Source organism: Anser anser (genome assembly GCF_964211835.1).
Source record: "Anser anser genome assembly, chromosome: 25".
NCBI lineage: Eukaryota > Metazoa > Chordata > Aves > Anseriformes > Anatidae > Anser > Anser anser.
The window spans coordinates 1,167,026-1,180,826 of record NC_139746.1 but is presented as its reverse complement, the minus strand read 5'-3'; the positions used below and the strand labels follow the sequence as shown (position 1 = coordinate 1,180,826).

The 13,801-nt window shown below is 73.3% G+C and overlaps 1 protein-coding gene across 2 annotated transcripts; it reads right to left on the bottom strand.

The window, feature by feature from the left end:
- Positions 1 to 215: 215 nt before the first annotated feature.
- Positions 216 to 12,843, bottom strand: MIDN (midnolin). Of its 2 annotated transcripts, XM_083811035.1 has the most exons (8): positions 12,484 to 12,843; positions 10,580 to 10,805; positions 9,783 to 9,870; positions 9,433 to 9,495; positions 4,307 to 4,693; positions 3,875 to 4,007; positions 3,481 to 3,783; positions 216 to 1,579 (listed from the first exon to the last, which is right to left on the bottom strand). In XM_083811035.1, the coding sequence occupies exons 2-8, from the start codon at positions 10,795 to 10,797 to the stop codon at positions 1,317 to 1,319; spliced, it is 1,455 nt and encodes a 484-aa protein (XP_083667161.1). In that variant the 5' UTR covers positions 10,798 to 10,805; positions 12,484 to 12,843; the 3' UTR covers positions 216 to 1,316. The 2 variants fall into 2 exon arrangements, with proteins under 2 accessions (XP_083667161.1, XP_083667162.1); XM_083811036.1 differs by lacking the exon at positions 12,484 to 12,843 and having other exon boundaries at positions 10,580 to 10,972.
- Positions 12,844 to 13,801: the final 958 nt, after the last annotated feature.

Here is a 13,801-nt window from a genome sequence, read left to right as displayed (position 1 = left end):
TGCAAAACTTGGCACGGCTGCGCACATGCGTGTGCACCACATACATGCATGACCTGGTGTAGGCGTGCACCGTGATATTGCATGGCCACGTATGCCCTGCATCGGTGTGCAAGGAGGGAGCTGCAGGGGGCTGCACGCAGGCACGGCCCCAACCACACAAAGGACACCGGGAGGACGGGGGAACCCCCCAGCCCCAACAGCAAGAGCAGGCGCGGTTGCATCCAGACTGCCCAAATTTATTTCAAAAATAAAAAATAAAATATTAAAGACCGAAAGCCTCGCTCTCCCCCCCGCCCCCCCCCTCCCCGAAACACACAAAAAAGACTTTTACAGACAAAAAACACATCACATGGGTTCTCTATTTGCACAGATCTCCTGACGAAAAAATCAAAGTCGGACAAGAAAAAGGATTTCTACGGCCTATGCAAGACTATGTCAGTATTGGCTCAGTCGGGTAATTAATGTCTATAAATATTAGCCCCACGGCTTGCAGACAGCCATGACCAAGTACTGGGTTTGTTTATTCATTATTTTTTTTTAACTCTTTTTTTTTTTTTCCTCCTTTAAGTTAAAAAAAATCCAACCAACCAACAGGCGGGTGGGAAAGAGCCCAGCGACTCGGCCGTTGGTCTCCGCCGCGGAGGGAAGGCGCCACTTCTTCTCCCTCCGAAAAATAAAAATAATAAAAAAAACCGCCCCAAAACGAAGCCCCCCCTACCCTCGCTGCGGCAGCGGGGCCGGTGGCGCCCAGGCACACGCGTGTCCCCCCCGCCGCCCGCGCGGACCGGTAAAGTGCACGCGGGGCCGGGATGGGGGGGGCCGGGGAGGGGGGGGCCCAGCCCCGCAGCCGAGCAATGCTACATATAGAAGGGAAGGAAAACAAACGGCCCCCAGGCTGGTGGGGGCCCCCAGCACCTCCGAAAGAGACTTTGTCTCCTCCTGCCCGCGCCGAGGGGGCCGGGCCGCCCCCGCTGCGCCCCTCGTCACAGCCAAAGCAGCAGCTTGGAGCCCCCGGGCAGCACCGGGAGCCGGGCTCCCCCCGGCTGGGGCAGGGGAGGAGGCTGGGGGGGGGGGGGGCAGCTCCTGACCCGGACCCTCCCCAAAGCAGGGAGGAGGCTGCCCCAGCTGCCCACCCCCCTCAGACCCCCCCCCCCATTGAAACGGTCTCCCCGGCGCAGCCACGTCCGCAGGAGCCGGCAAATCTAGAGGAGATCTGGCCCACGAAAACAGAAACGAGACCCCCCCCCCCCCCGGGGGGGGCACGGGGGGCGCCCCCCTCCCGGCAGAGTCCGCGGACCCGGGGCGCCAGCACGGCTCTATGCTACGACGAACTCGGACTTCATGTCCGCCTTGACCTCCGGCTTCCAGACCGAGTCCTCGAAGTCCAGGTCGAGGCTGCCCTCGCTGGAGACGCTGCTGTTGCTGTTGGTGCGGCTGGACTTGCGGTTGGGCAGCCAGTGGTAGGGGGCGCGGGCGTCCCGGCGCGCCTTCCTGCGCAGCCGCTTCTGCTGCATCAGCAGCTGCAGCCGCTCCACCTTGCAGCGCGTCGCCCGGTTCTCCGTCTGCCGCAAGCGGTCGCCTGCGAGGGCGAAAGGGGGGGCACGGCGTCACCAAGGGGCGTGCTGACCGTGCACGGTGCCCGCGGCGACCCGAAATCGGTCCTAGGGGGGGGCACGCAGGGCGTGGGACCCCATCCCTTTCCCTCCAGACAGGGTCCAAGGAGCCCGTGCCGCGGTGCCGGCCCCGCTGCAGCACGTGGGAGGATGAAGAGCCAGGGAGAGGGAGGAAGAAGGGAACCCGCTCGGTGACAAACGTGGCTGGGGGAGCGCCGAAGCCCCAGCCGCAACCGCAGGGGCAGGGGGCTCAGGATGCAGCGGCTCCGCTGCGCCTCCTGCCTCAGTTTCCCCAGCACGGGGCCGTGGCTGAAGCATCAGCACCAGACCTCGTCACCCCAACAGCCCCGCATGAACACAGCGGGTAAAAGCCCCCAGCTGATGCCACCTCCAAGCAGGGCGCATCGCACCGGTCCCCAGCGCTGCCTGGCTGGGGCAACTGGGACCCGAGCTGGTCCCTGGGGCTGGGGACAGGGCCCAGGCAGCGGGGCAGCCCCGCGCACAGACCAAAACTGAGGGTTTTGGCATCGCCTGCGGGAGCACGGGTGGAAAAAACACACCAGATATGGGGGGGACATGGAGCAGGGACACGCAGGTGGCCCTGGCGCAAGTGCCACCAGGTCGGGGACAGGGGCTGCCCCCACATCCCCTACCCACGGCACCTTGCTGGGAACTCCACCTCCCCAAAGGGTGCCCCGGGGCTGGGGGTGGCCCTGGCCACACGGGGTGAGCCCAGCCTGGCTTATCAAGCAGCAAGGGGAGGGGGGGGGCGCAGGTTCCCCCCCACCAACGCACCCCACCAAGAGGCGCAGGTGGCCCTGGGAAGCCCCGGGGTGGCGGTGGCACAGCGGGGCCCCGGCCACGTCACCGAGGGCTGGGACCAGGCACGGAGCCACCCCCAGCTGGGGGACCTGCCCCCCCCCCAGGACCAGGAGAGAAGGAAGAGAAAAAAGCAAGGGGAGAGCAAGGACCCCCCCCGGTTTCAGTTCTTTTCTCTACGCAAATCGGGGGGGGGGGGGGGCAGGGTGCGCGCCTTTGGGCGCCTTCCGGCCTCGGGGCGCGCAGGTGTGCACCCTGTGAGCACCGGGGGGGGGATGCGGGAACCAGCCTGCCTGTGTCCCCCCCCCGGGAAACCCGCCCTCGCCCCCCTCACGGCGTGCTGTGACCGAGGGGGTGGGAGCTGTCATTGTCACCTCCCCCCCCCCAAAGCACCACCCACACGGCAGGGCACGGGGACAAGGACGGGGACACCGCAGCCGCCGGTGCCTGGGGGTGCGAAAAAAGCAGCACCGAGAAGGGGGGGGGGCAACGGGGAGGGAGGTGCCGGGGGGGGGTGGGGGCAGCACGAGGTGCGGGGGCGCTGCCTCGGTGTCCCCCCATGGGACGTGTCCCCACAGCTGTCCCCAGGGCTGGGACGGATCTGGGGCAGCGCCGTGGTGGCAGCTGCTGGGAGAGGAGGAAGAGGAAGAAGGAAAAAACCCCAGGGGAGGAGAGGAGGCGGCGCAGAGCCCTGAGCCCGCAGGCAGGAGGCTGCTCCCTTGGGACAGGCGACAATCTTGACCCCCCGGCACCGTGTCCCCAAATCCTGAGCACCCGGGGGGCTCCGCAGGGGACCCCCCCAAGGCCAGGGGTGCAGCAGGGGGCACCTGTCCGCCCCCCAAGGGGAGGGTACCCCCAGAAAACGTCCCCTAATTACCACAGCTCATCACCCAAAGCGCTGCAGGAAGTTAACCCTTTGGGGAAAAATGGGGGGGAGGAGAGTGGGGCCAGCTCCGGGCTCTGCAGGGACCCCCCCAGCCAGGAACCCGGACGGGATGGGACGGGTCTGAGCGCGGATCCCAAATCCCCGGCACGCCCCCGTGCTCACCGCTGGGCTTGCACATCCGGATCTGGCTTTGGCACTGGACGACGGGGTGCAGGGGCGGGGAGGCCGCGGCCGCCGGCAGCGGCTCTGAGGTAGTTTTGGTGGCGAGGTCCGGGGACGAGGGGGGCGAGGAGGAGGAAGAGGAGGAGGAGGAGAACTGCGTCTGGCAGCGGAGCTGCGCCAGGGACTGGGGCATGCCCTGGTAGTGTCGCGTGGCGCTGAGGAGGTCGTTCAGGATCTGCAGGATGGTGCCGATGTCCCGCCGCGGCCGCCCGCTGCTGTCCTGGCAGTTGGGGTGCAAAGTGCCTGCGGGGGGGGGAAGGCAGAAAGGACGTGAGGACCCCCTCCCATGGGAACCCGCAGCCCCCTGCCGCCCCCAGCGCTGCCCAGTACCTACCGGAGAAGGTCCCTGAGAAGACCCCAGGCGCGTGGTTGACGAAGCTCTCGATGACGGCCCCTGGTTTGCGGGAGCGGGCGCTCGGGGCAGGGCTGCTGCCCGGGGGGGAGCCGCTGCGCGTGCTGCAGTCCACCTGCACGCGGGGAGAGACGCGGCATCAGCCTCCGGAGGCACGCAGGACCACGCATCGCCCCGACCCCATGCCCTCTGCCCCCCCAAAACAGCCAGGACCCCCCCACACCCCCCTGCCCGGCACGGAGCAGGGCCAGCAGCCACCTCCAGGGTTTGGCCAGGGGGGGACAAGCAGCACCCAGCTTTGCTCCCCTACCCCAAAGCTATGAACCCTGGCACCCTGACACCCCCCCAACACACGGTAGCAGCCTGACCCCCCCCCCAAAACACTACCCAAGGGAGCCCCCCACCCTGACCCACCTCTGAGCAGGAGGACACCACGCTGCTGTTCACCGTCTGCGCGCTGGCCCCGTGCGACCGGAACATCCCAGCGGTGACGGGAGCGGGGTGGGGGGCGTTACAGTACACGGGGGGGGCTGGCGTGGCGGGCGTGGGGCTGGGGGCCGGGCTCTGCTGGCACGCGGGCACCACGGGGATGCGGGCGAAGCCGGAGCCGGCGCCGCCGTGCAGCGTCCGGCAGTGGGGGCTGGCGGCGGCCCCCGCCTCGCCGCGGCTGGCGATGACGTGCCGGTGCTGGAGCTGCCCGCTGCTCTGCTGGGCCGCCAGCTGGAGCTGCACGAACATCATATGGTCGCCCACGCGCAGGGCCAGGGTGAGCGGGGAGCGTCCCGACAAGAAGTCGTTGACCTGGGGAGGAGAGGAGAAGGAGCGCCGTCAGCACCGGCAGCAGCGCCGCGTGTGGCCAGCCCGGGCACCCCGTCCCCTCCCCGCAGCGATCCCCAGGGACACGCGGGGCCGGGCGCGAGGCGAAGGGGCGACCCCTTCCCGTGCCAGGCTGGCAGGGAGGCGAGCGCGGCCGCGTCCCCGCGCGACCCCAGCCCGGTGCCAGCTCCCTCAGCTGACAGTGCCGGGTTATTTTCCTTCATCCCCCCCCCCCCCCGTCCTCCCCCCGCCCTTTATCTCCCAGCACAAAGCCGCCGTGCCCGCCCTCCGCGGCACCGATCCCGCTGCAGCGCCGCTGCTGCCGCCAGCGCCGCCGGGCAGGGACGGGGCCGCGGCTGCCGCCCACCCCGGGAGCCGGCGGCGCAGCTGCAGCACCCCCACCCTGCCCACCCCCGGGGGGGTGGGGGGGGCCACAGGGGGGGCTGCTTCGCCACAAGGACGGGGAGGGGGTAGGTGAGGACATGCCGGGTCCTCGCTGCGCTCATTGCCACAGCTTTGGGCTAGCAGGCAGGGGATGGCAGCCCCCCCCCCCGCTATCCCCCCCCCCTGCAAAGCCCAAGCCTGGGGGGGGGGGGGCAGGCCCGGCTGCAGGCTTGGCCCCTGCCCACCCCAGAGGCCCCCGCCGCAGGCAGGTGATGGAGCAGCTGCAGCACGGAGCTGAGACAAGAGCAGGGCCTGACCCTGCCCAGATCACAGCGCTGGAGGAGGGGAGGAGTGGGGGGGGGGGACAATCCCCACCATCTGCTGCCCCCCCCCCTTCAACTCAGCCCCCCAGGAGGCATAAATCACCCGAGACTGGAGCCACGGAGAAACAGGGGCACCCCTCCAGCACTGCTCAGCACTCCCCCAGCACCCCGGGGGGGATGAAAGGGCTGTGCCCCCCCCCCAACGCCCCCCTCTCTCCCTGTGCTTTCATGAGCATTGCTGGGGGGGGGAGGGGGGGGTCACACCTCTCACCCCCGCCACGCGGCGGGCTGAAGGGCGCAGGCTCACACCCAGGCCGGCCGTGGGCAGGACACGGGGTCACAGCTCACGGGGATGACGCCGCCACCGCCCCCCGGCTTCCCCGGCCCATCACGTGCGGCGCCGTGCCCGGCTCCCGGCAGACGTCACCCACCCACACCCCCCCCCGGCAGCATCACCCATGGCACGGGGGGACCCCAGGAGCCGTGCTCCGACCCCCCCCTGCCCCCACCCCCCACGACCCCCAGCCGAGGGCCGGCGCCTCAGGCAGAGTGCGGCCCCCAGCACCCTGCGCCGGCCCCGTCCCGGCTCCCCCGCGCCCCGCTGGCGCGGAGGCCGCTTCTGAGAAGCCGTGGGAAAAGCAGCTTTAAAAATACCAGCAGCAAAGCCCCGAGCATGTCAGGCGGAGGCTGCAGAGGAAGAGGTGGGCGTGAAGGAGACACTGCAGCTCTGGACACGGAGGTTACGGGGCGAGGGGGCGGGAGAGGACGGCGCTCGTGCACGGGGACAGGCTCGGGCACACGTGTGCGTGCACGGCACCTGGCCCTGGGAAAGGGGCCCCATGCAGACCCCCCCCCCCGATCCCCTCCTATGGGGGGTTCAGGATGGAGCACGCAGGACCGGCGGCTCTGACCCCCCGAATGCGGCGTGCTGCCCCCATCCATCGGCCACCGCTGCCTCTGCTCGGCCACCGAAGCCTCCCCAGCCCCATGGTGGCCCCCGGGGAGCGGGGTCTGCTCACAGCCCTCCTGTGAGCAAGGGGCACGCAGAGCCCCCCCCGTTCTGATCCCCAGCATCACCACTGCCCTCATTCTGTCCCGTCCCCCCCCCCCCACACACCCCCCCGAGCACGGCGAGGGCTCGCTCAGCCCGTGGGGAGCCCCGCGCGCCTCCTGGGGGCCCCCTGACGTCAGCGGGCGCCCGAGGCGGCCTCGCGGCTCCATCTGACTCACACCTGCCTCGGCGCCCTGCCTGACCCCTCGCCGGCGCTGGGAGAAACCAGAGAGCCCCAAACCCACGCCGAGCCCAGCGCCGGGCGCTTCCCGCGGCACCCACAATAACCCCTTCCTCCCCAGGCGGCAGCGGGGGTCCCGCCACCCCACAATCCCCCCCCCCAGAACAGGGCGGCTGGGAGCAGCAGGAGCGCAGCAGGAGCGCAGCTCTGGGGCTCCCAGCACCCGCCCCCACGCCGCTGCCACCCCCCCCGGCAAAACCAGGCCGCTCCAATGCAAACACGTCCCACCCAGCCGCCTGCTCGGCCGCCCACGGCCGGCCGGGGAGGACCCTGTCCCTCCCAACCCGCTCCGCCACAGGGGCTGGGAGCGGGGACAGCCCTGCCGGGAGGGGGGCTGGGGGCAGCCGGTCCCCAAACGCCACTGCCCGGGGGTCCCCCGGGACCCCGCCACGTCCCCGCAGGGGACCCAGCTGCGTTGCGCCGGGCTCCGGGCCCGCAGGGATGGGGCAAGTGTCTCCCGGCTGCTTCTGAGAAATGCCGATGACTCAGAGAACGCCGCATTCCCGCCTCGCTCCAACGCCTGGCCCCGCATAACCCCGGCCCCCAGCCCCAAACCACCCCCCCCACGGGGGCACGCAGGGGCACCGGGAGCTGCCCCCCACCCGGAGGGGCCGTGCTGTCCCCTGTCACCACCTCTCCCAGGCAGGGATGCCCAGCACCCCCCCCCAGAAATGCAGGCAGGCTGCGCTGCCGTGCTCCCTGGCAGCTCCGTAAGGGAAAGGCCAGCCCAGACCAAGAAAAAGCTGGGGGGAGGGAGCAGGAAATAAGCCCCCCCAGCCCCTGCAGGCTTTCAGGCGAGCTCTCCAGCCGGGCGCAGCTGCAGCCGACAGCTGGGACCCCGCCGCCTGCTCCTGCGCTCGCCCCGCCGCTGCTTGGGGTTTTTTCCATGCCAAGCAGGGCAGAGGGCCAGAGCCCCTCGGCCACCGTTGAGAAATCGCATTCCTCCGGCCACAGCCCCCGGCAGGGCATGATGCATCCCCACCCCCCCACAGTCCCCAGCACGGCCACACTGGGACAGGGACAGGGCTGCGGGGACGAGAGGCGCCTGCCCGCACCGGGGCTGCGGGCGCAGCTCCCTGGAAAGCGGGGGCAGCCGCCCCCCCCCCCCCCACGTCCTTCCAGGAAGGCCCCGCAGCGCCCGGCGTCACCTCCTGCCCGGCCACCACTTCCCGATGGCACCTGGGCAGGGGGTGACAGCGCCCGGCCCCCCGCCACCCCCAGAGGAAGTCGGCGCAGCGCTCCCTGCGCTGCCGGAGGATGCGTGACGCAGGCAGCGCCGAGCAAAGCATGAATGAGAGGAGTGGTTTCCTGCCCCCCCCCCTCCCTCCCCCCCCCTCCGCCCCCCAGGTGCTGGCGGTTCCTCCTGCGCAGCCCCGGCTTCCTGAATCACCGACCCTGGAGGAACCTGCAGCAGGCAGGGAGGCGCAGAGCTGCTTCCCCCCGCCCGACGGGAGCCGTGCTGGGTGGTACGAGGCCGGGAGCAGAGCTGCCCCCCCCCCCCAGGGGCAAGGGGCACCCCCTGAGCCCCCCCTGCTCCAGGCACCTCCCTGGCCCCCAGCACACGGCACCTCCCCGGGGTGCTGCGCAGCCCTGCCATAGACCACCGCACCCCGATGCTGGCACCCACAGCGGGCCCCCCACCCAAAAAGCAGCTCCAAGGGGGGGGCGTGGGGGGAAGGAGCCAACCCCTGCTGCAGGACCCCGTGTCCAAGCTCATTCAACCCACGCAGGGTTAAAAGCAGCCGCCGAAAGTCAAGGTCACCCCGGGCAGCCAAGGGCACCATGGGTCACCAAAGGTCCCCCCGGCAGGGGTGTCCCCACGGGGGCGGGGGGGGAGGTACAGCCATGCCCCAGCCGAGCCCCGTGTGCTCAGCCCCCTCCTCCAGATCCAGCGAGGCAGGCATTAAAAAAAAAAAAAGCCTTTTAAAAACAAGCTGCGGCGCTGGCCGGAAGGGAAGGAAGGAGCTGAGCAGCAATAATAAAGGGGCTGAAAACAAAGGAGCGGGGCCTGCGCGGCTGGGGGTAAATTCCACCTTCGCGGCAGGCAGGCGGCTGCGCGCGCACCCGCGGCGGCTCCCCCGGCCCTGGGAACGCTTCCTCCCCCGGGACCCCCCCCCCCGCCCGCCACCCCGCCGCCTCCCGCGCTCGAGGCCGCCCCAGCCAAGAAACTTCGCAGCTCTCCCAAACGCGGCCTCCGCCAGCGCCGCCCCCGCGCCCCCTCCTCAGCGCCCCGGCACAAGGCCGCCACCGCGCCGGGGCTCCGCACCGCAACGCCAGGCTGCGAGCATTTTTTTTTTTCCTCCTTCCCCCTTTCTCTCCACGCAAGGACGGGTCCAAGGGGATGGGGAAAGCGCTCCGGGAGGGGAAGCCGAGCTCTGCAGCCCGCGGTGGGGGGGGGGGGCTCAGCCCCGCGCCCCCCGGCCGGGCTGGCCGCCGACCTGCTGCGTGACCTTGGGTGAGTCACGGCACCTCCCAGCCTCTGCCCTCCCGGCCCTGCGGTGTTTGGGCTGCGAGCGGCAGCGTGGGACCTCCCCGCCCGGGTGCTGGGCACGATGACGGAGCCAGCCCCGGGCACCACCCTCAGCGCCCCCACCCCTGCCGGGGGTGCAGCCGGAGCGAGGCGCCCGCCCGGGGAAGGGAAGAGGAGCGAGGCCGCGGCCGGCCCTCCCCCCCCCAGCGCCCCGCAGAGCCCTTTGTCTCCCGCAGCCGGCAGCCAGCCTCTCACCTGAGTTTCAGTCAAGCTTTCCAGGGCTTGCATCACCGACTGCTCTGGCCTGGACGCCTGGGACTGGGGGGGGAGGAAAGGGAAAAAAAAAAAGAGAGGGGGTTATTAACATTACAAACGCAGAGAAGGAGGGGGCGGCTGTGCGGCAGGAGGGAGGGCTGACATGTCACTTCCACTATTTCTACACCAGCCCTGAGAAAGCCCTGAAACATTAAACCCGGCGCCCAGCCCAGCCTCCCCCAGGGCTGGGGCAGCAGAGCCGGGGGCTGCCAGCACCTCCTCGCCCGGGGCTTTAATAATACACGGGCACGAGTGGGAGCGAGGGGGGGGGACAGCGCGAGGCCGCTTACCATCAGGCCGGCCTCCACGGTGGGCACCAGCGTCAGCTTGCTTCCTTCCACGACCCCCAGGTCCTGCAGCTTCCCGGAGCTGAGGCGGCTGCGGGGGGAGAGCGGCCGGGTGGGTGCCACAGGCGAGGGCAGCGCAGCCCCGCGGGCGGCAGATGGGGGGGGAGGGGGGGGCACAGCGGCCCCAATCCCTGCTGATTCCGGGGGCTGAGCCCCCTCCGGCACCCCCACCCCGAGCGCTCCCAGCACCCGTCTGCCTCCCCCATGCACCCCGGCTGCAGCCGGCCCCCCCCCCCCCCCCATGCACGCAGGGTGCTGGGACCCCCCTTCCCTGCAGGGTGCAGGCGGTGGCTGGCCGGGGGGGGGCTCAGCAGACAGGAGCACGTCGGGCTCCCCCCCCCACCCCCCTTCAAGTTGCTCGGGGCCGGCTGCGGGCGGGGGGGTCGCGCAGAGCCCCCGAGCTGTCGGCTCCGCTCCGGAGGCGGCCGCGGGGGGAGCGCTGCTGCCCCCCCCCCCCCCCCCCAACCTTTGTCAGACAAAGGACTCCCCCTCCCCTCGCCCCCCAGCAACCGCCCCCGGGCTGGGGGGGGCCGGGGCCGCGCCGCCGCCGAAGTTGAGCCCAGAACAAAGGGCAGGGCCCGGCCCCGGCCCCCGAGGGGGCACGGCCGGGAGCCTCCCCCCGCCCCGCTCCCCCCCCCCCAGGGCCCCCTCGGCGCGGGGCCGAGCCGGGGGCGAGGGGACGCCCCCGCGGCCGGGGGATGGGGCCGGGCCGAGCCGTGCCGAGCCGAGCCGAGCCCTACCTCTCTTTGTGCAGCAGAGCCAGCCGCTCCTTCGGCACCTTGAGGCGCTGGGACAGGCGCCGCTTCAGCCCCTCCACCGTCTCCTCGGCGGGCACGGCGAGCTCATAGCGGGTGCCGGTGGTGGTGTTGATGCACAGGTTCATGGGGGGCTCGCCGGGGAGCCCCTCGCAGGCGGCAGCCCCGCGGCTGCAGCTCCTGGCGCCGGGCTGCGGGTCCATCCGCCGACCTGCGGGGGCAGCGGTGCTCGGTGCCGGCGGCGGACAAAGGAGGGCCGGGGCCGCTCCGCCGAGACCCGCGGGGGCTCCGGTTCCGCTCCGGGTGCTCGGGGCCCGAGCGGAGCCTCTCGGGCGGGGAACCGGCGGAGGAGAGGGGGAGGGGGGGCGCGGGGACCCTCCCGGGAGCGAAATAATCAAAAATTAAATAATAAAAAAATAAAAATAAAAAAAATAAAAGCGGATCCCCGGGGCCTGCTCGCTGCCTCCGCAGCTGCCCGCCCGCTCGGGCCGGGGCCGGGGCCGGGCCCGGGGCTCGGAGGCGCTGGGGCTGTGCCCGCGGCCGGACCCGAACCGGCAGCGCCGCCGCCGCCGCCGCGCGGAGCCGTGGAAGCGGCGGGCGGGGGGCGGGGGCGGCGCAAAGTAGCAGCGGCCCCGGGGCGGGGCCTCGCCCTCATTCACTCCGGCTCCGCCGGCGGCCGCGGCCAATGGGAGCTCGCCCAGCGCCCGGCCGCCCGCGGTGGCGGCCAATGGCGGCCGAGCTCCGGCTCCCCACGTGGCCCGGCGGGAGGGCGGCCCCGGCCGGATTCCTCCCGCCCACGCGGCCGCGCGGCCCCGCCCCCCGCCGCCCCCCGCGCGCCCTCGCGCCTCGCGGCCATTCATAAGCCCGGGGCCGCACAACAAAGGGCCCGGCGCGGCCCCGCCACCGGGCCGGGATGGGGGGGGGGGGGGGGACAACGGCCCCGCCGGGGCCGGCTCCGGGAGAAGGACCCGGGGGCGGAGGGGTTGGAGCGGGACGCGGCGGAGCGGCGGCCGCCAGCGTGCGGGGGGAACCGGGGGGGGGGGGGGGGTCCGGCACCGGGGGAGGGGCCGGGCGGGACCCGGAGCCCCCGGGGACACCGGGGCGGAAAGGGCGGGGGGGGCTGCGCACAGTCACCCGCGCCCGGTCACGCCCGCCCGGTCACACGCACCCGCCCGGTCACCCTCCCGGTGACGCCGTTAGGGCCGAGGGGATCTGCCCCGGTGGGGCTGGGCCCCCCCCGGCACGGTCCCGCTGCGGCCCCCCCCGCAACGAGCCCTGGCCCCGCAATGCCCCGGTCCCGGCAGCGCGGGGGGAGCCGGCCCGGGGGGCGAAGGGGGGGGGCTATGAGTCAGCAAAGCGCGGGCGCCCTCTGCCGGCCCCGCCGCGCCTCCAACGCCCCGGGGGGGCCCGCAGCGGGGGGGGCCCGGCCGGGACACCGGGAGCCCGGCCGCGCTGTGTCCCGGGGCCGCTGCCCGCCCTCCCGCCCCGAGCGACCCCGGCCCGGCAGCTCCGCGTCCCCCGGGGGGCCGGGGCTGGGGGCGAGGGGCCGCTCCCCGGCCGGGGGGGGGGCAGATCGGGACGCCCCCTCCCCGGGCAGCCCGAGCTCGGGTCACCGGCCGCTGTGCCCGGGCGCCGGAGGCAAACCGCGAGTTGGCGAGGGCACCGACGGCGGGGCTGGGGGGGGTCCCCGGACACCCGGAGCGGGGGGGCTCCGCCGCGTCCCCCCACCCAGAACGGCCGCTCCCGGGCAAGCGCCCCCCCCAGCCCCCGGCACGGAGCCGCTCAACGGAAACCGACCGAGCCCCAGCTCCCCCCCCCAGCCCCCAAACCCAGCCCGGCCCCGACGGCCGGGGCCCCCCCGACGGCTCGGCCCGCCCCACCCCACTCACCGTGCCCGGAGCGCGGCCCCGCGGTTCCCCGGCGCGGCTGGAGCTCGGCTGCCTCCGGCGGGGGGGGGTAAGAAAGAAGCGTCCCGGGGAGGGCCGGTGGCGGAGGGCTCGGGCCCCGCTGCGCTTCCCCCTGCGAGCGCTGGAGCCGGCCCGAGCGCAGCCCTGACGCGGAGCTGCCGGGGAGGTGCCCCAAGTTTTATCCCGCACCGCCCGGGGTGGAGCCTGCGGGGGGGGGGCAGGGACCGGCCTGGCCCCGGCACCGGCCCCGGCCCCGGCGCGGCCGCACCTGCTCCCGGGGAGGGTCCCGGCGGCGCCCCCCCCGCCGCTGCCGGGAGCTGCCCTCGGGGGCCCGGCGGCGCCCCCCCCGGCTCCCGCCCCCGGGGGTCCCGGCCCCTGCTGGGGGCCCGGCTCTACCCCCCGGGGGGGGGCCCGCTGCTGCCCCCGGTGCTCCCGGGCCGGGTGCTCGGCGCTGCCCCCGGTGCCGCTGCAGCCCCGCCTGCGGGGGGGGCCCCGCCTCCCGCGGGCGCTGGGGAGGGGACGGCCCCGGGACCGGCCGGGGTGCGGAGCGACCCCCGGGGGGAGGTCCTGGGGGGGGATCCGGGGGGTGCTCGGGGCCGCCGGGGCCGGGGCTCGGCCCGCAGCGCCCTGGGGAGCGGAGCTGGGGCGTGATGCCGCCCCCCCGGGCTGCAGCACGAAGCCGGAATCCCCCGGGACCGGGGTTCGGGGCAGGCAGCCCCCCCGGTGGGACGGGGCCCGGGACGCTGCGTGACCCCGGGTGGCTGCGGCGGGCCGCTCGCTCGCAGACAATGCCCTGGCACCCGCGGGGAGACACAAAGCTGGGAGGGCTGGCGGCCGCCCCGCAGCACCCAGGGGGCTCCGCAGCCCCGGCCCCCCAGGCAGCAGCGGGGGGAGCCCCGGGGGGAGCCCCCAGATGCTGCGGCCGTTCAGCTCCCGCACGCTCCCATCCCGGAGCCGTGGTGGGCCGGGAGCGAGGCCCCTCGGTGCGCGCGGGGCCGAGCAGGGCCGCGAGGGAAGGCGGCTGGGAGCCTTTGTGGCGCAGCCCTGCGGCCCCCCGGCCGCCAGCCCCGGCCCCCGCGGGCTCTCGGGGGGGAGATGAGCTCAGGCGGCTCCAGCTCCGGCTCCCTCCATTGTTGTCCCTGGGAGAGGGGCCGAGGCAGGGCCTCGCCATTGTTCTCCCCGGGAGCGGCGGCGCCCCGGGCCCACGCTGCCGCCCCTCCTGGGGTCACGGCGCAGCTTGCTGCGTGGGCAAGGCCCCCGGGGGGCACGGGGAGAGGGGGCCCCCTGCCACGGCTGGGCC